Below are 22,129 nucleotides of genomic sequence, written 5' to 3'. Positions count from 1 at the left end.
GGTACTAAACATACAAATGATGAGCGTCTGTCACATATCTGCACTGGACACTCACCGGCATCACATTGGGAACACGTGTCAGCGCAATGCTCATATGTGAGGGAGCGTTTTCCAGAAATAGGGGCAGGAGAAGGAGGAACTCTACTATGTGCCTATTTAACAACTCCAGGTGTTAATGCCTTTTAATGGAACAACTGAATATAAAACTCTAAAGATGTACAACATATTAGCTTTCAAAAGGATACAGACCTCTTCTTCAGAGGGGAAGCAAAAATAGCCTTTTAAGGGTTAAAGAAGAGGACCTGGAAAAAAGTTTATTCCCTCAAAGAAGACGAGTATGCTTTTGGGACATAAGGTGTGGGGCGCACAAAATGAACATGTCATTACCAGACATACATTCTTCGAAAAAACTCAGAGAGGCCAACTACGAAAAAAAGACACAATTCCTTTCATAATCCTTATAGGTAAAAAATTTTTAAAAACAAGCTAGAAAAACTGTGAGTGAAGGCATTGGTATTCCTTTGTAAACTAGTAACACAACTAACCCTGGGCATAGGACTACGCTACGCTCGCGTAGTTTGCTCAACTACGCGCTACGCGAATTGCACGTAGCACAGTGCAAAAACGCGTAGTGTAGCGGGCATTTTTAGCTTGCTTGCGGCCCTCAACATCAAGTTGGCGACCGCGAACGAGCGAAATAACATCCCGGTGAGACTTTTTCCTCGTTCGCGACCAGCAACATCAAGTTGCCGATCGCGAGCGTGGAAAATAAACCTCCCGGCAGGATTCTCAACGCGGGGAGGTTAGGTTTCTCATTGTGAGTGGTCGCGTATGCTCACAACCGCTCACGATGAGAAACTACCAGTCCGCGTTGAGAAAGCTGCCGCTCGAGTACAAATCTACTCGAGCGTCAGAAAACGACCGCTTGCACTGTGCAAGATGCTGTTTGCAATGATTGCACACTGCGGACAAACATCCGGCACTATGCAATCAGTGCGAAAAAAAGCATTTTGCACAGTGCACTACGCAGTTCGCGTAGCTACGCGTAGTGCGAAGTGCACTTCGCGTAGCTATGTGTAGCGGTACTACGCGAACTACGCCCAGGGTTAAACACAACGTTTCACTTTGACATTAACTCTTAAGATTTTGGAATCTTGAGTTATGCTTGACAGCATTTGAGAGCCTGATAGACACTGAGGTTAGAAATGGGCCACAATCCATTGAGGCGGTGGGAAGTGATGGGTCTCCCAAACCAAAGCCTTTTCATGAAAATGAGGGGGCACCACATGGAACACAGTGATGAGGGCTTACGTTTCAGGTATTGACCTCCTGCTACCTTCATTATTGCAATCACTTCTGCACATTGCTTGAGTGAGTTTCAAGTTTTGTCAATTCAGCCTATTTACTACCTATTTCCCTGAAACGCAGGTAATTGGGAACCATGCATCCTTTCTTCCCAAAGTGGTGCCACATTTTCAAGTCGGGACAGTCCATTACACTTGCCGTGCTCTCCAATGCGTGCTTTTCCCACCGTATCATCTACAGCTCTTGACACAAAATAAACTGATCTCACTTAAATGCCATGTTGTATGCACTTCTTGGACACAGAGGCGTTCCTTGTGATGCTGGTGTAATTTCATATAGCAGCCAGCAAGGTCCCTTACCTCAGCCTACAACAGGGGGAGAGATTTCAAAAGACATTGAAATGTCCTTACAGTGTGTGGTCCTTTATGAGCACCCGATGGCTTTCTTGGAGGGCTGAGCTTGTGGCACCTTATTGACTGCTCCTTTTCTCATTATTTTGCTGTTGTCTGCTATTCAGTCAGAATCTAGTGGTACTCCATAGGCCTCCCTCCAGGAAAACTATGAGAGAAGTTACTCTGCTCCTCTGTACGGGGTGAGGTTTTAGCTGGTTCTCTCACGGAAACCTGCACAGCAGCATTTCTAGATCACTTTGATACTTATCAGCAATCCACATATCTTTCTTCAGAGGGTTTGCGATGCTACTGATCTTCCCGTTGGTTCGGGCCACCAAGACATTATCCTCCTCTGATAGATTCCCAGAGATTCTAAATAGCATTGAAAGCCCTTAGAACGCCTCATAATCTGTTTTCATCTCCTGGGCATCCCTTGGGTAGTCAACACATTTTCACTTTTGGCAGTCACTGTCTAAACCAAGTTCTGGCCATCAGTTTAACTTCCAGGACTGGCAGTAGCCCCATTAACACAAGTTTTCAATTCGACCATCTCCAACATCATGGATAACATTGCTCCACTCCAACAAAAAAATGCTTCAACAAAAATATCCAAACCGTGGTATAACGACAACTTAAACATGGAAACCCGCAACCTTAGGGCAGCTGAACGTTCCTGGCGATCCAATCCCTCCTCGGACCAACTACAAATCAAGAGTGCTAAGGCTGACTATTTCAGATACCAATTGGATCAAGCTGCAAACCGCCCCAAGAAACGTTTCGAATTGATCAAACAGCAATCAGTCGTCGGTCCTAACCACGCGGATCCTGGTGGCAAGCCACCTTCATGCGACAAATTTGCCGCTTTCTTTACGGTGAAATCAAGACTCCTCTCCACTGACCTCACCTCTAAGAAGGCTCTATCACCTTCTTCCAGTCCCGCCTCACCCATTGACCCCATTGAAAAGCACAATTCTACCACCCCGAACACCAAGAACAATGCGTCATGGGGCACCTTTACCCCATTTAGTGAAAATGACATCCGTCGAGCATGCCGGCCGCTGCTGTCCAACTTGTACAAGTGCCCTGCGGCCACCTGGGAGACACACGTTTATTTTTCATTGCAATCTCCTTTTATTTATCTTTGTTCTTTAGCATGCTTATGCTATTAATTTCTGGCTTTTGTTCGGAACTTCGGTAACACCTTCTAAACCGGTGGACTTCCATTAATGGTTGTTTTCTGTTGTCAAAACCGTGCTTTTCTTCCCTTTATAGAATCCCGGTGGGTTTTGACTCCGTATGAAGTGATAGCTGAAATTATGGCCCGCTTCGCCACCTTATTTCTCTTTTTCCCTTTAATTCTTTTGATTCATTGCTTTTCATTGGTTCCTGTGCTTGTCACTTTCTTTTCCTCCATTTCTATTGGCTGTAGCACACTGTTTCCTCATATTGTTCCTCTCCTTTGCTTCACTTATCTGTTTGCCACTGCCAAAGTACTGATTCAATCAGCTTTTTGGGCTCTTTTTTTAGGTTTTCCCTGCACAGCGCTTGTGCTGTGCTTGTTTAACTAACCTCCTGTCAGAGTGCAGGGACGGAGGAGAGCTGAGGCGCAGCGTAGGCGTAAGACCGACTAAGAGACGAGAACTACACTTCCCAGACTCCTCGGGTGAGTCGCGCGGGGCCTTTATAAGCTCCGCCTACCGGTAACACGGGGCTTGTCACTTTGAGTACTTCCGGGTCTCAGACGGAGATCCCTTTGACTGGCCTCGTTGCTACGGAGCGAGAAGTTCGGCATTCTGTACGGACCTCTCCACTTCCCGGATTCTTCGCGGGCGTTCGGCCCGTGTTCACAACTGCCGCCCTTCCAGAGCGCGGCAAGGAGCTGTATACCCTCGAGCCCCTCTGTGGTGAGCGCTGCTCCCATTCCCGGCGTAAAGGGCGGAAGCGAGGTTCACACTCGCCTACCTAGTGGAAACGCGCTCTACGCGTTACTGGGTTCTAGGATTTATTCTCTACCGGAGGACAAACAGCTACTCCCCCTTTTTTCATCGCGGTGACGACCGCTCACTCCCCAGCTTACCGCGAGAGCGCGGTTCTCTGTTCCCTTCCTCTCTACCCTCTCGGGAACGTGCTTCCCTACCGAGCCGACTCCCCAAGGACACCCGGGATACGCCGGTAGATGGGCATACCGAGATTCTTTACCAAGACTTCCTGGTGAGGTAACCAAGGAAGATTCCGTATTCCTTCACTGCATCGGAAACTCTCGCAGATAAGTACTACTAACATTTCCTACCGTTTAGTACTGAACTAAGACGTGTGTTTCTTAAACCTGCAGACCACAAGGAAAAGCTAACTGGCCAAAGTAAGTGTATAGCAGGGAGGGGAGTTAAGAGAAGGGGGGTTAGGTGCAGAGCGCGCGTCTGATGTGTTATGTGCTTCTGTCCCACCTGCAGGGCTTCTTGGGGTGGACCTTACCAGAGATTGAGTATCTAGCAAGGACCTCCCGTGCCTGAGCCTGCCAGCAGTAGATTATTTCGTTTTGGTTCTTTTCTCCCTTTTTACCCTTCCCCCTAGAAGGGTGACATACATGTGGTGTTTTATGAGCACGCAGGGGTGTCACCCCTGTGGGGAGAGGGTCTCTTAGCAACGCATCGTTCCTGCTGTACTCTGTTGACCGGTGAGTCAAGACTCTTCCCTCGCGACACCTCCCCTGCACAGCGCATTAACATAATCATTCTCCCCCTGGCTGCACACATTTTAAGCGTGCATATCGGTTCAGTTCTTTTTCCTTTCATTTATTATTACAGGAGGCTTGGAACGCATTGTGCTCCAAGCCTTGGTTTCAGCCCTGAGCCCCGCTCTCCCGAAAGCCTCAAAGTTTAATTTTCATTTTGCACATTCAGTGGCACAGACCGTGGCTTTCACGTTTGCTACAGGTAAGATGGCACTTCAATCTCCACAAATATTCAAATTAAGCTCACTAATAAACTAACTTGGATGATGTTGAGAAAATGTCCTCCACACTCGTCTGATACGCAGTTTTAGTGTTTTCTCTGCAGCGCTGTTTCTATTATTAGCATTTATTATTACACAATGCTTGTAAAGCATCGTGCTCCAAGCCTCGCTTTCAGCCCTGAGCCCCGCCATCTGCAAAGCCTCAAAGTTTATTTTTCATTTTGCACGTTCAGTAGCACAGACCATGGCTTTCATGTTCACTACAGGTAAGATGTCCTTTGCAGTTTAGCACTACTTTTTCTACTGCTTGCATTGCAATTGTGCTATTCTTTTAAACATGTTTATGTGAATGGATGAGGCATGGAGTAGAGCATGGGTCAGGAAACTTCGTACATTTACAGCTATGTCCCTGTGCGCTGTTAGAAATCATGAAAATATCAATTATTTAAATGGACTGCGGTGTTTCATCCTTCCATGTGGACGGGCAGGTGTGAAAAGAAGGCACAATAGCAGGTTTTGTTGCAGAGACTTCTTCAGGGTTGGATTGGGATTCAAACTTGTACCGGGCACGCTAAAAAAAAAGTGGCCCATATTTGTTAATGTTAATGTTAAGGAGAATTTATTGAGCGCACTGACACCATAGGTTTCCTTTGCATATTGTCTTTCCTCAAAAAAACACTGCTTCGGCAAAATTTCATTAAAAAAGGGGGATACAAAAAAGTGCACGGATTCGTTTACACTGGTGACTGAAAACAAGTGAGGCCACTTCTGCTCAGGCCCCCTGCCCCGCTAGGTATGCATGCATTAATGGGCCGGCCCAGCGAGAGAAAGAGAGTGACACCTCTGCCTATTGATAAACGTGAGGTAATGAGCACCCATCTGCCTCCAGAAAGGCCACTCAGACACTCACTGGGCCACTGGCTGTATCTGAATAACAGCGACACCGACCAAATCTGCTACCCAGACCGCTCCAAAAAGCAGCCAACAGTTAGAACTCGGCACCGGCCCCTCGGGCATTGCCCGAGTGCCTGCGTTACCAATCCGACGCTGGCCTTCTCCATACCTGCCAACTCACACGGTGCCACTGTGACACACTATATCGGCTCCCATCACATGATCTACCAAAAAGGAGCCGATATCACACGGTACTAGGGAAAACAAGCTGAAAACCATTGTAAATAGTGGTTTTCCAGCTCGTTTTCCGGGGCTTTGAACTGCTGAAGTCCATTAAGGGGTGCCAAAAAACCCAGGACGTTGGCACCAGCCTCAGCAAGCTTTTTTGGGGGGAGGAGGGGGCTTGGGGGTGTGGTTCAAAAGTTCCCCGTAGGTACTTCTGGCATGAGGCCCTTCAAGGGCCGCTCCCTCCTCACACGGTGAGATTGTTCATCAATTTGGCAGGTATGCTTCTCGATTACATATTAGTCACGTAGGGTAATGAGTCCTGTTCCATCATTTTCCTCTGCTTGCCATAGTATGCAGCATATGAAAGTTGAGAACCCTGAGCTACAGGCTTTTGTTAAGCAGACTACATGAATGTCTTTTATTAATTTTGTTCACTCTGTTATTTTAAGGGTCGTGTTTACGTGAATTAACCTTTCGTTAAGCAGGCTGCCTTGTTGCATTCGCCTGGATTATTCAGTGTACTTGTAGAGGCATACAAGTTAGCAAGACTTTATTAATCAGATAAAATCATGTTTTAGATCTCACTACTACAGATGGAGAGAGTTAGACCGCAGGGCCCCGTTATCTACAAGCACCCCCCCCATCTACAAGCAGCCCCGCTCATGAAAGCACATTAGGCTTTCCATTAGTTAATTGCATCACTGCCTTCTGAATGGATCGACGCTTTGTGGTAGTGTAAAGCGATCACCGCCTGTGTGTTCTTGCTGATTACCCATTATGTAGCCGCCCCCCGCTTCCCTGAACAAACAGCATGAAGTGGGCATGATGAAACTGATCTGTGGTTGATTCGGGTGAGTTAGGGCGGGAGTGAAGGTGTTTGGGTTGAGGGCCAGACAGTGCTGTATTTAGCACGGGGGGGGGGGCTGCGGCCTCATTTTATTCAGCAGCGAGGGCGCCACTTATCTGTCCACCTAGGCACTATCCGAGCAAGGGCCAGCTCGGAGTGCACGGATTTAAAGCATTTTAAATGTGCTGCCCCACCACACCCCGTTTGGTATATGTTTTGGACTTGTCTTTCTTCTGACCAAAGGTTGAAAGAAACTATAGTCTTTCTACAGTTTCTCGTATAGGCGACCGTGTCTGTTTCATGCCTGAGTTTTTGTCTCTTTTCTGTGTCTATGCTACGTTTTTTCCGCTCCCATCCGCCATCGAGGTCATGGGCAAAACAAACCCAATAGTTGAAGAGACACGTCGGATAAGGCTCACCGAGGCAGATTACTGTCAGTGCCGAGCCCTGCCCTCATTAAACATGGCGGCTGGATCACGTGACAGCGAGGGCGGTACACCGAGCTGGGGATTCCCCAACGCATGGTTAACGCTGCAGCAGAGGTAGAGCCGGTCGGGGTTCAGAAGAGCGGCGGCTGACGAGGAGCTGGGCAGTCATAGGTATGGAGGGGGAAGAGGGATGCATGCAGTGACTCATCTTTCAGCCTCAGTGTGGAACAGGCGTGCATGCAAATGATTGACTCACACTTCTGCCTGAATTACTCATGCATTTATCAAGATTTGTGTGCCAAAACCCACCCTTTTAACCAAGACCGTCCGTCTTCCAGCCCCTCTAAAATGGTTTTCATTGCATGGTATCCGAGACCTCCTGAAGTCCCTTTACTGAAATATACCCCCTGAAAAACAACGACTATACTTCCACATATAGACAACCCCTCTACTTTCTCCGCACTTATCATACTTACCGCAGTCTTTCCCAGTCCTTTAGTACTCTCACCCCCTCATGCTTTCGAGTCCATCACTCTTCTTTAACTTACATATCTCCTATTTTCCCGACAAGTCCCCATCGCAAAATATACTCCACTTGTGTCCTATCAGACATCTTGGCTCTGCCGATAAATGTCCTATTCCCAGGACGCTTGGGTTTGCCCAGGCTCTAGCTATCCCTTTATTGTAGTTCTTCCCTTTGTCAACCTCACCGGGCGCCTACTTTCATTCCCACTTTAGCTACATGTTGCCTCCCACATATCTAGACATAGCATCGTGCGCCCCAAGTTAACTCCACTCCCCCCCCCCCCCCCCTTCTCCTCCTGGCCCCCTCCGCCACCTCCTCCTTGTCTTCCCTCCGTCATCTCCTCCTGCCCCGCACAACCCCCCGTTATGCCCCCGCCAGGTCTTCTTGCTCCCTCTCCCGGGTGATCAAAGTCACTATTTCTGTTGTTCAGAACCCCATCGTTTCAGTATAGTTGGTCCTGGAGGGGGCGGTGCCCGCTGACAGGCCATTGTTGTTGTTTTGGTCCTTGCTCTGCGGTGGGTTCAGGCCCATGCTTCTGTTTCTAAAAATGCTTTTGTTTTTGGTTGGTGGAACGGGGCGCATGCGCAGAACAAGTAGAAGCTGTTGCGGCTTCCGTGTTGCTGGAAGCAACTTAGTGTCCTGGGAAACCCCACCCCGTCTTTCGTCACGTGACCCTTTCGCGCCCTTTTGGGGGCCATGGCAACACACAGCCCTCTAGTCTTTCACCCTTCGCCTTGTTTACATTCAACATGGCGACGGTGTTTTGCACATTCTGTACAGGACCGCAACGAAGTCCGGTGTCGTTCTTCAAACTATAACACACATTGACGTTATGGTGTTGAACTTAATATTTACTGACACCTTGAAACTGGTTCAGTATTTTAGATGTTATAGGAAATGCCACAGCAGCGATCAGAACCACTGGCTTAAGACACTGTGCCAGTCTATCTAAGCCGGATGCTACTGCCCGTTCAGTCATATTGTCAGTGGTATTTATATACCGCTACTACCCCGAACAGTTGTTTAAGCGCTTTTGCAGGGAGTAACATGTCACTCCGGAACCCGGTATTAAAGGTTTTTTAGTAATACATATATGTTTTGGACATCGTTTGTATCTTGGTTTGTTGAGTGGTTCTTGTTATCAGCATCTCAATCAATCAAGAAATTTGTAAAGCGCGCTACTCACCCGGAGGGTCTCAAGGCGCTAGGGGTAGGGGGGGGGGGGGGGGGGTCTGCTACTGCTCGAACAGCCAGGTCTTGAGTTGCTTCCTGAAGGAGAGGTGGTCTTGGGTCAGACAGAGGTGGATGGGGAGGGAGTTCCAAGTCTTGGCTGCCAGGTAGGAGAAGGATCTTCCTCCCATGGCGGCTCTTCGAATGTGTGGAACGGCGGCGAGGGCGTGGCTGGATGATCGTAGCTGGCAGGTGGGAGTGTAGGTCAGGCGGTTGTTGAGGTACCTGGGGCCCAGGTCGTGGAGGGCCTTGTGTGCGTGGGTGAGGAGTCAGAACGTGATTCTCTTGCTGATGGGGAGCCAGTGTAGGTCTCTCAGGTGTCCGGAGATGTGGCTGTGTCGGGGGATGTCCAGGATGAGTCGTGCGGAGGCGTTCTGGATGCGTTGGAGTCTTTTCTGTAGTTTGGCTGTGGTTCCGGTGTAGAGGGTGTTACCGTAGTCCAGTCGGCTGGTGACGAGTGCCTGGGTGACCGTCTTCCTGGTTTCGGTGGGTATCCATCTGAAGATCTTTCGGAGCATGTGTAGGATGTTGAAACATGATGAGGAGACGCCGTTGACTTGTCTGGTCATCGAGAGGGAGGAGTCCAGGATGAAGCCCAGGTTGCATGCGTGGTCCGTTGGTTTGGGTGCGCTGCCCAGGGCAGGGGGCCACCAGGAGTTGTCCCAGGCAGAAGGCGATGATCCAAGGATGAGGACTTCCGTTTTGTCTGAGTTCAGTTTCAGGTGGCTGTTCATCATCCACTCGGCTACGTCTTTCATCCCTTCGTGTAGGTTGGTTCTGGCGGTGGCTTGGTCGTTGGTGAGGGAGAGGATCAGCTGGGTGTTGACGGCGTAGGAGATGATGTTGAGGTTGTGTTGGCGTGCGATGGCTGCGAGGGGGCTCATGTAGATGTTGAAGAGGGTGGGGCTGAGTGAAGATCCTTGTGGTACGCCGCAGATGACTTCGGTGGCCTTGGCTCTGAAGGGGGGGAGGCGGACTCTCTGGGTTCTTACGGCAAGGAACGAGATGATCCACTCTAGAGCTTTCTCTTGGATTCCGATGTTGCTGAGGCGCTGTACTAGGGTGCGGTGGCAGACAGTATCGAACGCTGCGGAGAGGTCCAGGAGGATGAGGGCCGCTGTTTCCCCGTTATCGAGTAGGGCTCGGATGTCGTCAGTGGCTGCGATGAGGGCGGTCTCGGTGCTGTGGTTGGCTCGGAAGCCAGACTGCGAGTGGTCGAGGGATCCGTTCGTCTCGAGGAAGGCGGCAAGCTGTTTGTTGACGGTCTTCTCGATGACTTTGGCAGGAAACGGGAGGAGCGAGATGGGGCGGTAGTTCTTGAGGTCGGTGGGGTCTGCTGATGGTTTCTTCAGGAGGGCGCTGAGTTCGGCATGCTTCCAGCTCTCCGGGAAGGTGGCGGTGTTGAAGGAGCAGTTGATGATGTCCCGGAGTTGGGGTGCGATGACGGAGTCGGCCTTGTTGAAGACGTGGTGGGGGCATGGGTCGGTTGGTGATCCGGAGTGGATGGTGTTCATCGTGTGGATGGTGTCTTCGGTGCTGACCGGGGTCCAGGTGCGGAGGGTGGTGGTGGGGGGTGTTGGTTCGGTGGTTGGGTGCGTGGTCTGTGCGCCGAAGCTGTCGTGTATGTCGGCGATCTTGCGGTGAACGAACGAGGCGAGTGAGTCGCAGAGGTCTTGTGAGGGAGTGATGTCGTTGTTTCCGGCGCTGGGGTTGGAGAGCTCTTTAACGATGCTGAAGAGTTCCTTGCTGTTGTGTGCGTTGTTGTCTAGTCGTTCCTTGAATGCTGTCCTTTTGGTGGTGTGGATCAGCTGGTGGTGTTTGCGGTAGGCGTGCTTGAGGGCGGTCATGTTGTCTGTACTCTGTTTTTTTTGCCAGGCTTTCTCGAGGGTACGGCAGTTCTTCTTGGAGTTCTTGAGGTCGTTGTTGAACCAGGAGGCTTTCTTGCTGTTGGGCCTGTTGGGATGGTTCTTCAGGGGTGCGAGGTAGTCGGCGCAGTCGGTGATCCACTGTGCGAGGTTGTTGGCTGGGGTCCGTTGAGCTGGCGGGAGGGTTCTGGCTCAGTGATGTGGAGAGCTGGTCGGTGGTGATCTTGTTCCAGCTCCTGCAGGGAACCTGTTGCTGTGGTGGTGAGTCGTGGTTCTTCTGAAGCTGAAGCGGACGCAGCTGTGGTCTGTCCAGTGGAGTCCGGTGGAGTGGCTGAAGGAGATGTGCTTGCTGGAGGAGAAGACTGGGTCAAGCGTGTGTCCGGCGTAGTGGGTGGGGGTGTTCACTAGTTGCTTGAGTCCGAGGTTGTCCAGCAGGGTGGTGGTGTTGTCGCTGTTGTTCTCCAGGTGGAAGTTGAAGTCCCCTAGGAGGATGTAGTCAGCGGAGGGGAGGGCGTGTGGGCTGATGAAGTCTGCGATGTCTTTGCTGAATTGTGTGCGGGGTCCTGGGGGTCTGTAGATGAGGGTGCCTCTGAGTGTGGTCTTGGGGTCGGTGTGTATCTGGAAGTGAAGATGTTCGGCGGCTGTGAGGGTGTCGTCGGAGTTGGTCGTGATGCGGATGGTGTTCTTGTGGACGATGGCGATGCCTCCTCCTGTCTGGTTAACGCGGTCCCTCCGGGTGATCTTGTATCCGTCCGGGATGGCGATGGCGATGTCTGGCGCTGATGAGGCGTTCATCCATGTTTCCGTGAGGAAGGCAACGTCTGGGGATGTGGTGTCGAGTAGGTTCCAGAGTTCCACGGCGTGCCTGTGGACGGAGCGGGTGTTGAGCAGGATGCACTTGAGGTGGTTGCTGCTGGTGCTTGGCTTGGCGGGTGCGGTACGGGTCCGGATGCAGGAGAACTTGCAGGAGTGGCAGGCGAAGGGTCCGTGGGTGCGTCTTGGGGTGGCTCGGCAGCAGCCGGGGGTCCGGCCGGTGTTTAGTGCGATGAGGGTGGCGGCGCCGTAGGTCCGTCGTGGGTTCTGGCGGGGGGCAGGGGTTCTGGCGCTGGGCGCAGACGGGCTTGCCTTAGGCGCGCCTGTGGCGCGCCCTCCATATGAGAGGGAGGGAGGAGCAGGCGGGAGCGGGGCGGCCAATGGGGTGCGAGGGGGCGGGCCGCCGGGACGCAGCGGCGGGAAAACGGGTGACGAGGGGAGGAAAGGAGGCGAAAAACGAGGGATACAGAAGAAAAATGGGGGCAAAAACCAGGGCACAAATGGCAAAAGGACACAGGCACTCAGGCTTCAGAAGGCAAGAGGGATCGCAGGCACTCAGGATACAGAAGGCAACGGGGATCACAGGCAATCGGGATACAGCCTGTATTGGGCTGTTACGAATCTTTTGGAATTCGTCGAATGACAGGACTGCTACTTAAATAACAAGTATTGCAAAGCCAGTAAGTTTGGCTGTGGCAGTAGGTGTAGGTTTAATTTATAAATAGTTGCAAGCTTATGCCACAACAGTGAACAGTAGTAAAAAGAGACATGCTGCTGAACGTGGTGGCCACGCGTGCATTTTTTTTTTTTTTTAACAATGAACAGTTTTAATACTATGGTGCAGGACTTCCTAGAAAGTGTTACACCTAGGTAAAATAACCTGTAATGCACATCACAGGAAAACTCGATTTTGTAGTGGCACAAAGAAAGGTACTATTGGCTTTGAATTGCTGTAATTGGAAGACCTAGCTAAACGGACAATATTGTATTAAAGAAGGGATAAAGAAAATAAAGCATTGGCAAAGTACAATATTGGACCACCCACTTTGGCAATGAATTGGACTTTTTTTGGCAGCTGTGCAATTGGGAGCAGACAAAATGCAGCCAGACAGTGCACGAGAGCCAATTGAGTGGAAGGTACCATAATGTGAACTGAGTCTGGCAAGCACAGATTTCAAATGGCTTCTTCAGATCTAAAGTGCCTTTCTGAAGTGCAGTGATGAGCTAGTACCAGATAAGCACACATCATTCTTCTTACAGGCGTTTCTCTGCTTTGGTCTCCTCCTGACCTCTAAAGCCTTGTGCACCCTGTTGTCCAACCCATAGCTGCCAAGGTTTCAGATTGCTATGTGTGACATTTTCATAATCCCAGCTTAATTATGAGTGACAGTTCAATGACTGAACGACATTTTCTTGCGAGCAAAATCAAGCTTTAAGATGATGGAAACATATAAATATCAGAAATGACACCAAATTGAGCAATAGCAGCTTCTGTAGTAGCAAAATGATGAAGTCGAAGTCTGCCTTGAGTCACAGCTGCTGAATTGAGGAGCTGCACTCTGTTGCAGAACTGGTGCCACTGTGATGCAGATATGGCTTAAGCACCACCTGCTCAGCTCTCTCCCGGTCTCAAAGCAGTGTTCTTAGACACATGTTGAGGAAGTGGCCCAGGCTGGGTCTCACGTCTGAGGCAGGAAAACATTGGACCTGGTCTGCACAGCCTAGTGGGACATCTGTGTTGCTGGACGGGTCAGCAGAAACAGATGCTGCCTTAGGCATCCTTTGCCGACTGGCTCCTCCTTCGTAATTAACGGATGCTGCTTAGAGCATCACACCAGTGGCTCACATGGGACCCGGGCCAAATCCAAACTGGTTGTGCGGTCCTAAGACAAGTATCTCTCTCACTGGTGCTTGTCTGGTGTTGCCAGGCGGGCCAGCAGAAAAAACAAATTAAAACAGATTGCCAACATTTGGCCCCCTGCCTGCAGTCAATCAGGAGGGCATCAGGACTCCACATATGGTTGGTACATTTTCTTTGCAGCAGACCCACTAACCCGCTGCGCTACTCTGAGTCAAAACTGCCACCAGACAAATCTCGACTCTGTTCCGCAGGAGCCTTAATCGCCACGTTATCTTGGCACTTTTATTATTGCCTGAAAACATCTGGACAAACACAAAGCTACAGCATGTGCTTATCACCACACAGCACTCCTGAGGTGAGTGCCCGGTGCTGGTGCACCTTCTTAAAGCCGGCCCTGCATGTATGAATTCTGTTTATCCCTTTTAATCGAGGTAATTTTAGCTTTACCAGGCACATAACGGCACACTTAATTTACTGGCATGCACAAAATAACGTCTTGTCACTCAAAACGCCACCCAGTATATTTCACGCTTAGGCACTCAGCAAACACAAATGTAACCCATATTATGCTCATTTAGAACATAGTAGCTGTGTTGTGACAGTGTACATTGTTCTGCAAATTGAGCCTGCCACATAACAATGTGATTAATTCTAATGTGGTATTGTTTGTCCGGAAACCTATGTTGACATGATTTGTGAGACAAGGATCACCGTTTAGGCTTTAATTAGAGAGCTGTTGTCATTTTCGATCTTAAACCCGAACCAATATGACTGCTCTGTGTGTCCGGATTATATCACTCCAGACATTTTCACGTTTACGTGCTGCAGCACATCACAGGTCTGAAGCAGGATGGGGGCGATGATTGGTCTTTGCTGTCTGCATTGGCCTGGCAACTGTGATGTGGCGTTTAAGACCAAGAGGCCCTGTCGGGAAGACCCCTTTGCTAAGCCCTGCCTTATGCAAGAACCCCTATCTCCAAGTCAGTGCCGTGTGCTTGTCTGTCTATGCCGATAGAGCCAGCAAAACCACTATGTCCTTAAGAACGCTGCCACTTCTCTCCATTAACCTGGGAGGGGAGAAGCTATACATCCTGGACCAGCGGTTGCGGGTGCAGAGCAAGGCTCGGAAAGATGAACCGTCTCCACAGTATACCCAGACCCCTTCACTACCAAAGGCAAGCTTGCCATTTCCCCCAAAACAATAGGTCACAGATAATTCCTGGGGGTTAATATCGCTCTCATGCCATGAATACTCTATAGGGCTTCTTACACTTCAAATTGATCCCACAACTTGAAACCTCATTGGTGTGGCTGTAAGGAGGATCAATCCAATAAAGATGACCGACCCTCCACTGCACCCTATAGCAATTCATCTCCCTCCCCCGTACATAGTGATCTCCTTACCAGAGTACGGTACCATACAACCTCCCTCACAAACATCACGTCACTCAAGGGCAGCGAGTATCACAAGAACACGACTCGTAGATGTGAACATTTTGACACAGCCCGATCTCTCCCCACCACAAACACAGGGCTCAAATCAGTCAGAAAAGCATTCAAACTTTAACCTACCCTATTCCAAGACACAAGGCTTCACAAGCAGACATTTGCTGCTTCCAGTGCTTTAAATGTGGAAAAATAAGTGCAGCTACTCATTAAATTGAGCCAGCGGCGTGGCTAGTGGGCTGGGGGCGGTGCGAAACATGGTGATAGACATTTCTATTGAGTATTCATTTTGCCCTTAAATTTCTGTTGATAGTAGTTTCAAACTTCCCATATCTGCAGATTAACATCTGGATATGCTAATAGAGGGTGGTGTGAAGACCTGCTGGGAATAGGCCCTAAATCATAATAGGAGCTTTTAAATGAATGCAAACCATCAGCAGCACTGTTCAGGCTACCATTCAGTGTACCTCAGAACAAGAGACTTTTGAATAGCAGCATTAACGAGTTCTACACCAGTTGCAGGACATATCACAACATGTGAGTAATGTATCAATATAAACAAAACATGTTCACTCATTACACATAACGAAGGCCAAACACAATATGTTAATCTTTCCTAGTTTTGCAATATTTGCAGCTTCTTACTATCATACTGTTCTTACGTGGTTGCATTTGGCTAAAATCCATATATTCTAGAGTGCACACACACATTCACACATTCCCACAGAAACAAGCAGACATTCACACAGAAACAAACAGACATTCCCACAGAAACAAGCAGACATTCAAACACACAAGCATTCCATGCATTTCTTTGAAACGACATCCTGAGAGTGTCCTGATTCTCTTCCTGTCTGAGCTGGCATTCTCTCTCACACTAAAATATACACCCAAGCAGTCAAGTACACACACACAAGCAGACAGATACTCGCACAAAAAAGTTCACTTGGGATTATTCCTGCGTTACTTCACAGCAAGGATAGTATTAATGTGATTGACAGGCCCTGCTCTATCAAACACAGCAGGACGGTGACATTTTCAACACCGGGGCATCCCTTGCATAACGCAAATCAGCCGCTACTGAATGGTTCAGCAGTGATTCCGGTAAGAGCTAGGGAGGCGCTTTGGCTGTCAGAATACCCTACAGATCTGCTCCGCTCTGATACCCTCAAGCTGAGCAGCACTAGCATTAGTGACCTTCCCTTTCATGAGTACCGGTACTCTCCTTGGCAGTGGAAAAGTGCCGGTACTAGGAGCGGTAAAAATAAGAAGCGCCGGTACTCAGTACCTGTGAGTACCGGCCCATTTAAAGCACTGGCTGCTTCCCATAACCACACCACCCAGTTCAACTCTGCTTTCAGTCTTTACTCTTCCTGACCATAACTGCTAGAGTCTAAATCAGCGCCTCAACCTCCTGCCTCTCACAAGTTAACTAAACTGTCTCCGGCAGCAGGACGTGACTTATGGGTCGCGGCACCTAATCGGGGTTGTATCACACAACCTGACAGGACTGTCATCATGTCTCAGTAGAAGCCATTAGGCACTACTGACGCGGCGTCATCTGCGAGTCGCGGCGGGAATACAATCTCCGAATTTAACTTCAGGGCGATACTGTAGCAGCAGCGCGCAAGACCCCAGCCTGCGATTCATGTGATTTCAGAGTCTTTTCCGTACGGGCAAGTATAGTGCACCCGAAACAACTTTACAGTATGTTATTTTGTGGGAAGTGGGAGCATTGTATATCTTTGAACTTTGTCTTTTTTGGGAAATTTATTTTCCCATAAGCCTTGTCTTCATCCATGTGGTGCTGCATGCTTCTTTGATTTCCAATGCACTCTTTTGCTCTAACTTCCCCATCCCTTTTCTTCCAGCACTTCTGATACAACTAGTTGCTTCGGTGGCTCAGCTGGACCCCCACCTGAATCTGGCATGGTCGAATCTGAAGCCGCCATGGATTCGCTGCCGCTGCCTATGAGTCAAGAGACCTTTTCGGAGCTTTGGGGATCGTGAGTATTGAAGAATATATTCATCTGATTCTCCCTTTAACCTGTTGCGGAGAGCATTTCTGGTTGGTAGGAGTCTCAGAATGTATAGTCAGTTTTGTTTTTGATACACTGCCCTTTCTTCTTTCTGGGTTTCAGGACCCTCTAACCGTAATGTCCCTTATTTCGAGCCAGCTCAGCCCAAGCATGTTTATCGTCCACATACTAACATCTGACAACTTGTGTTTTAAATGTTTACCTGGTTAGCGAGCAGTAGGTTTGCACGTGCCGTTTAGGCATTTATTTCCATCTGCCAAACGGCTCCTGTGCCGCACAACTGTTGCTAGCTTTAAGCTGTCCCACCACACCAATATGTCACTGACGACTCTGACAGACAGTCAGTACACATGGGCTCAGGCCCTCAAAGAAGACCCTCTCAAAAATGGATAAAGTAATGCTATTGGGAAGGGAACGGACTGCGGCCCCAGGCAACTAGAAGGCTTATTGACTTTATCACTTGCCTGCGTCTGCTCTAAACTGCATGTGGAGGTTGAATTCTGGAAAGGCCCTCAATTACATTAACTTAGCTAACAATTAAATTGGGGGTTTACAGAAACAAAATACTAAATATATCGTTTATTTTGTATTGTCCATTTCAAGAAACTGAACCTGTGCGTTATTGGTAGAGGCATTTAAAGCAAAACATCATTATATATATATATATATATATATATGTGTGTGTGTATATGTTTTTTTTTAATGGTGTGGGTGTTGTCGTTTACCTTTGCAGTTAGGTCTGCTTTGATTAATGCTTGTTTTCTTTCCCAGGCTTCCCGAAACTCTCCTGCAAACTACTGATGACTCTTTCTGGGTAAGTGACAAATGAGGGGTGCTTGGGGAAGGATCTTGTGTGAACCCGGTGCTTAGTTGTCTTTCTGCATATTGTATCCATTTAACTTTATATGTAGCTCTTAAAAATGAATGTACGTGCTGGCAATGAAAAAATATACATCACCATGTTGAGTACATAATGGTTTGATGATATTTAGTGTTGGTTATCATGGCATGGAGTCAAACAATTGTACATCATTTGTTCTCAAACTTACATAATACGTTTTGTGTAGGGCAGACTCCATACACCGGAGTGCACCACCCCTACCGAGGCGTGTTGAGTGTAATGAGAGGCAGAACTCCAGGATGTATAGACGTAGTATTCCATGGTCTAATGCCTACAGCCCTCTGCTACTGGCCAGCTGTGATCACGACCGTGAATGAATCAAATGCTGTTGAAATCCATGATCAACGCTCGCAGGACACGTGAAGAGCTTGAACATACATACGTTTAAGTAACACACGCACGTGAATACGCTCGCGTCCATCTACACCACCTACACTGTGCCTCTCCTTTTCCTGCCACCACCTCTCCACTTCGGAATCTGTCGCCTTTTCCAAAGTGTTTCTGACTTTGTCCTGTTTTCCGTATATTCTTTTCTCTCTCGTCTATTTTCTTATTGGGCAGATTCCCGTCCGTTCCACTGACTCTTCCCACTCCCTCCCCGTCCTCCACTCTTGCCCTTCCATGACCATCCGACTTGCAAAGTTCCCGCTTCCCTTGCTCCATCGTTGCTGCTCTGACGTCCAAGTTCCTCCTCTAACCAGGCCTGCAGCATTTTCTTTTCACTGAGTTCATTATTTTTTTTTTTGTTTGTTTTGACTGGATATAATGTATCGATAAATACAGAGCAAAGGACATTAAAAAAGCCAACAGAACCCTTGTTGATAAAAAAAAAAGTGTGCAATCTCAAATACAGACTTTTTTCATTTGTTTCCTAAGATGTAAACCAGAAGACTACATGGCAGTTAAAGTTTTGTCCCTTTTTGATACAATTGAATAGTTTTGAAGACGATCAAAGTATAGATTAATAGATCTTAGTTATAAAAAGGTTTGCCTTAAAAGTGGGGGTACCTGGAGCGATTTGTAAGCTTACGAGCAATCTGAAAATGGTTCTGCTTTGGTTCTTGGTGGCCAGTGCGAGCGGTCAGGAGGTAGATAAGTTGATGGCACAATCGAAAACGTTCCCGACAAGGCTTTGCCTCTCGTTGGAAAGGACATGAGGGATTGGAGAAGGGATTGGGATATAACCCATGTTGCCTATACTTGTTCACGGCTTATTTTGCCAGTGGAGACTAGGTGTTTTGGCAGAAGTTCAACACCACTGTTAAATGTATGTGTGCTCGTTGAAGCTTGGTCATGCCATATGTGTGTGTGCTCGTTGAAGCTTGGTCATCCCATATGTGTGTGTGTGCTCGTTGAAGCTTGGTCATCCCATATGTGTGTGTGTGTGCTCGTTGAAGCTTGGTCATCCCATATGTGTGTGTGCGCTTGTTGAAGCCTGGTCATCCCATATGTGTGTGTGTGGCCGTTGAAGCCTGGTCATCCCATATGTGTGTGTGCTCGTTGAAGCTTGGTCATACCATATGTGTGTGTGCTCGTTGAAGCTTGGTCATACCATATGTATGTGTGCTTGTTGAAGCCTGGTCATACCACAGTACTCCAGGTGCCATTGTTCATTATTGTAGTCTCAGTAGTGGAACTTTTAAACACGTACTAATAATCTGTCCACTTCTCTAGAGGAGCCGGATCTGATGCAAATTGTCTTAATCCCTATATTTTCCTGCATTTGGGGAAACTAGTGGACATATGATGTTACGTTCAGTCTTGTGTACATATTTTAACTTATGATATTGTAACGTTTTTTGTTTATAGGTAACCGTAGACCATACATGAGCCAAACTGGATTTAGTTTCTACAGCACTCAACACAAATTAATTTGAAACTTTTTATTTATGATCTCTATACTCGGGGACTATGGAAGTACTTGCTGCATTTATTTTGCTTTACTTATTTTTACCGAGTGCTACTTTGTCCCTTCTCTGAAGTAAGCCTTTTGCGATGCTTTATTGTAAGGGGTGGATCTTTGAATTTCACTCCTGGTGACCACGGGTAGTACTAAATATAATTTTTTCACTCCAGGAGAAAGGTTAACGGTGGAAGGGGGGTGCACGTCGTCTGCGTGTGGACCTTGATCTTGTTCTACAGAGCACCCTGCTATTTCATACCCGGGACGTCCGCGCTGCTCTTCCCCTCCATCCAACCCTGCAGCACCTTCTTCTTATCTGTTACGGGGTTGAGCGTCTGCTCTGCAGAAGTACCCCAATACTGAGACGCATCACCCCTAGTTAATCTAGTAACGAGATAAACTAAGGTCTTTCTCTGCACTGCTTGTCCAAAGCGTCCATCATTGTCCAACAAGTACTGCGGGTCCAGGGCATCGCGGAGAGAAGTTCTTCTTCTCCCTCTTCTGCCTTTTTCAGTTCGTCAGCGGGCGCTGCGCAAGGTATCCTTTTGCTAACTGGGCTGCTGTATTTTGGAAGCAAGAATTATCTATATAGTGGCCATTTAAAAAATAAATGCCCACCAGGCTTAAATTACTGTCAAGGGTTTATTTAAGCAGAGTAAGATGATATCTGGATTATTGTTACTTATCAGGGATACATGATTACATTTTATATTTGTGTCGGATTGCATGCATGACTGGTTAACACCCAGCGCGCTGAATGCAAGAAAAATACTGTTCAATTTAATGCCCTTGATGATATTGGAAAAAACAATTGTAGGATGACATTTCCCACAAAGCTGTGGCTAACACATTCCCTTGCCGTAAACACTGCGTTTCCCTTTCAGGTATTTCTAAGTCCTCTGACGTGAGTAAAGTGTACCTGTTTTTCAGAATTGTTTAATACGATAAAAGTATCTGATCAACACGATAATCGCGCCGACACATTCACATCCATGTTCGTTATCCTATGTGTCAAATTGATTATATTATCTTGTTATTTTCAAACATGTCTACGACTTAATCATTGTTTTCTATTGTGGAAAGCAACATAATAACTATTCCCTCTAGTGTTTTCATTGTATTGAAGTCTTTTCAAAAAGATCTCCAACTAAATTTGATAAAATCCCCAGAATTGGAGATTAGAGATTTTAGACTAAACATTTTAAAATATACATCCCGTTTCTTAGATCTATTTGAGTGCATTGTTCGTTAACGACAAAGGGTTTGGATTTCCACTGCTTGTTTCCCTGAAATCCTTTTATGTGATTATTACCAGGAAACACTTCCCATGCAGTATTGCTCAGTGGGTTGTGTATGGATTACAGTCCAACTTGATTTCTCATTCTGGTTGGACCATTAAATAAGTCCTCAGTGCCAGGGCTTTACAAACGTGACCCCTGAGACTAGGACCGCCCTAGAGAATGTATTCCCCCCCCCCCCTTAGAGATCACCATTTATTAGAACTCTTAGGGTTCCTCTGGTGAACCCCTGTGGCATTGATGGGACTTTTCCCCTTAAAGGCTTTCTTTTGTGAGTGTTCATTTAACCCGTTTGAGAGGAAGAGCGGGGGCTGTCCATGCGGGCGCCTGTGGATGGAACACGATTAAAGTCCCCCTGTCTGTGACGCGAGACTTGTGCTGCTTCACCACAGTATGCTGCACTCCTGTGAGTTCTGCGACCTAGTTTATTTTTTTACAGTCCTTCCTGATAAGAGAGGGCTTTGTTTTTGTTCTTCAGTGGCTGCCCCTCCTCTTTTCTTGAATACCTCCCTCCTTGACTTGGTTACCTCCCTCTGTTCCCGCCCTCTTTTCCTTCGCTACCTCCTTTCCTTTCCTCCTGTCGGTCTTGCTGTCTTTGCATTTTCCTGTCTACCACCTAGCATCATTAAGCCATCTCATGCGACCACTACCTGAAGTTAGTCCTGTGTAATGGAATCCATTTGAGACTACGCTTTCCACGCCTGTCTGATTGGTCACTGAATGTGGCGCTGCGTGCTCTGATTGGCTGCAGTTATGAAGTTACAGTTCAGAATTTGCGCCTCGCGAGCCCGCACCCATTCTTTGTTCACCGTCTTTTGCAGCAACAAGATTTTGACTACACTCTTGGCATGGACCCGCACAACCAGTTGCAGCAGGAGGACGTCACTAGCACTCTCAACAACGATGTCCTTCGAGCCTACGAGGTCGCACTGCCTGAAGCCCTACCACATGAATCCCCAGCCGCCACCTCTGCCGTCCCCTCGACTGAAGACTACCCCGGCACCTACAACTTCAGCCTGGGCTTCCAGCAGTCTGGCACTGCTAAGTCAGTAACTTGCACGGTGAGTGAGCACGGCTAGAGCGCTCGCTGTCTAGTAGTTTGTTGGCTTGTGTACGCTGCCAGTAGTTATTTAAATGTTATATACCGTAGTTACTCCGGCCATATAGCTCTGTAAGCGGTTGTGCATGCTTTTGCTTTGCT

General features: G+C 48.0%; 1 protein-coding gene across 4 annotated transcripts in view; it reads left to right on the top strand.

Moving 5' to 3' along the window:
* TP53 (tumor protein p53) overlaps window positions 1–22,129 on the top strand; it is a 99,273-nt gene that overhangs the window by 29,868 nt on the left and 47,276 nt on the right. For 2 of the 4 annotated variants that reach the window (XM_085638038.1, XM_085638037.1), the window contains exons 3-5: window positions 16,659–16,793; window positions 17,598–17,640; window positions 21,750–21,989. In XM_085638038.1, the coding sequence (XP_085494164.1) occupies window positions 16,717–16,793; window positions 17,598–17,640; window positions 21,750–21,989 (360 nt within the window). In that variant the 5' untranslated portion in view covers window positions 16,659–16,716. Of the gene's footprint in view, window positions 1–6,994; window positions 7,218–16,658; window positions 16,794–17,597; window positions 17,641–21,531; window positions 21,584–21,749; window positions 21,990–22,129 lie in introns of those variants that run through there. The other 2 variants (XM_085638036.1, XM_085638039.1) reach the window with 2 other exon arrangements.

The sequence above is a fragment of the Triturus cristatus genome, chromosome 12 (assembly GCF_964204655.1).
Source record: "Triturus cristatus chromosome 12, aTriCri1.1, whole genome shotgun sequence".
NCBI lineage: Eukaryota > Metazoa > Chordata > Amphibia > Caudata > Salamandridae > Triturus > Triturus cristatus.
The sequence above is the reverse complement of the archived record's forward strand: the minus strand, read 5'-3'. Positions and strand labels throughout refer to the sequence as shown.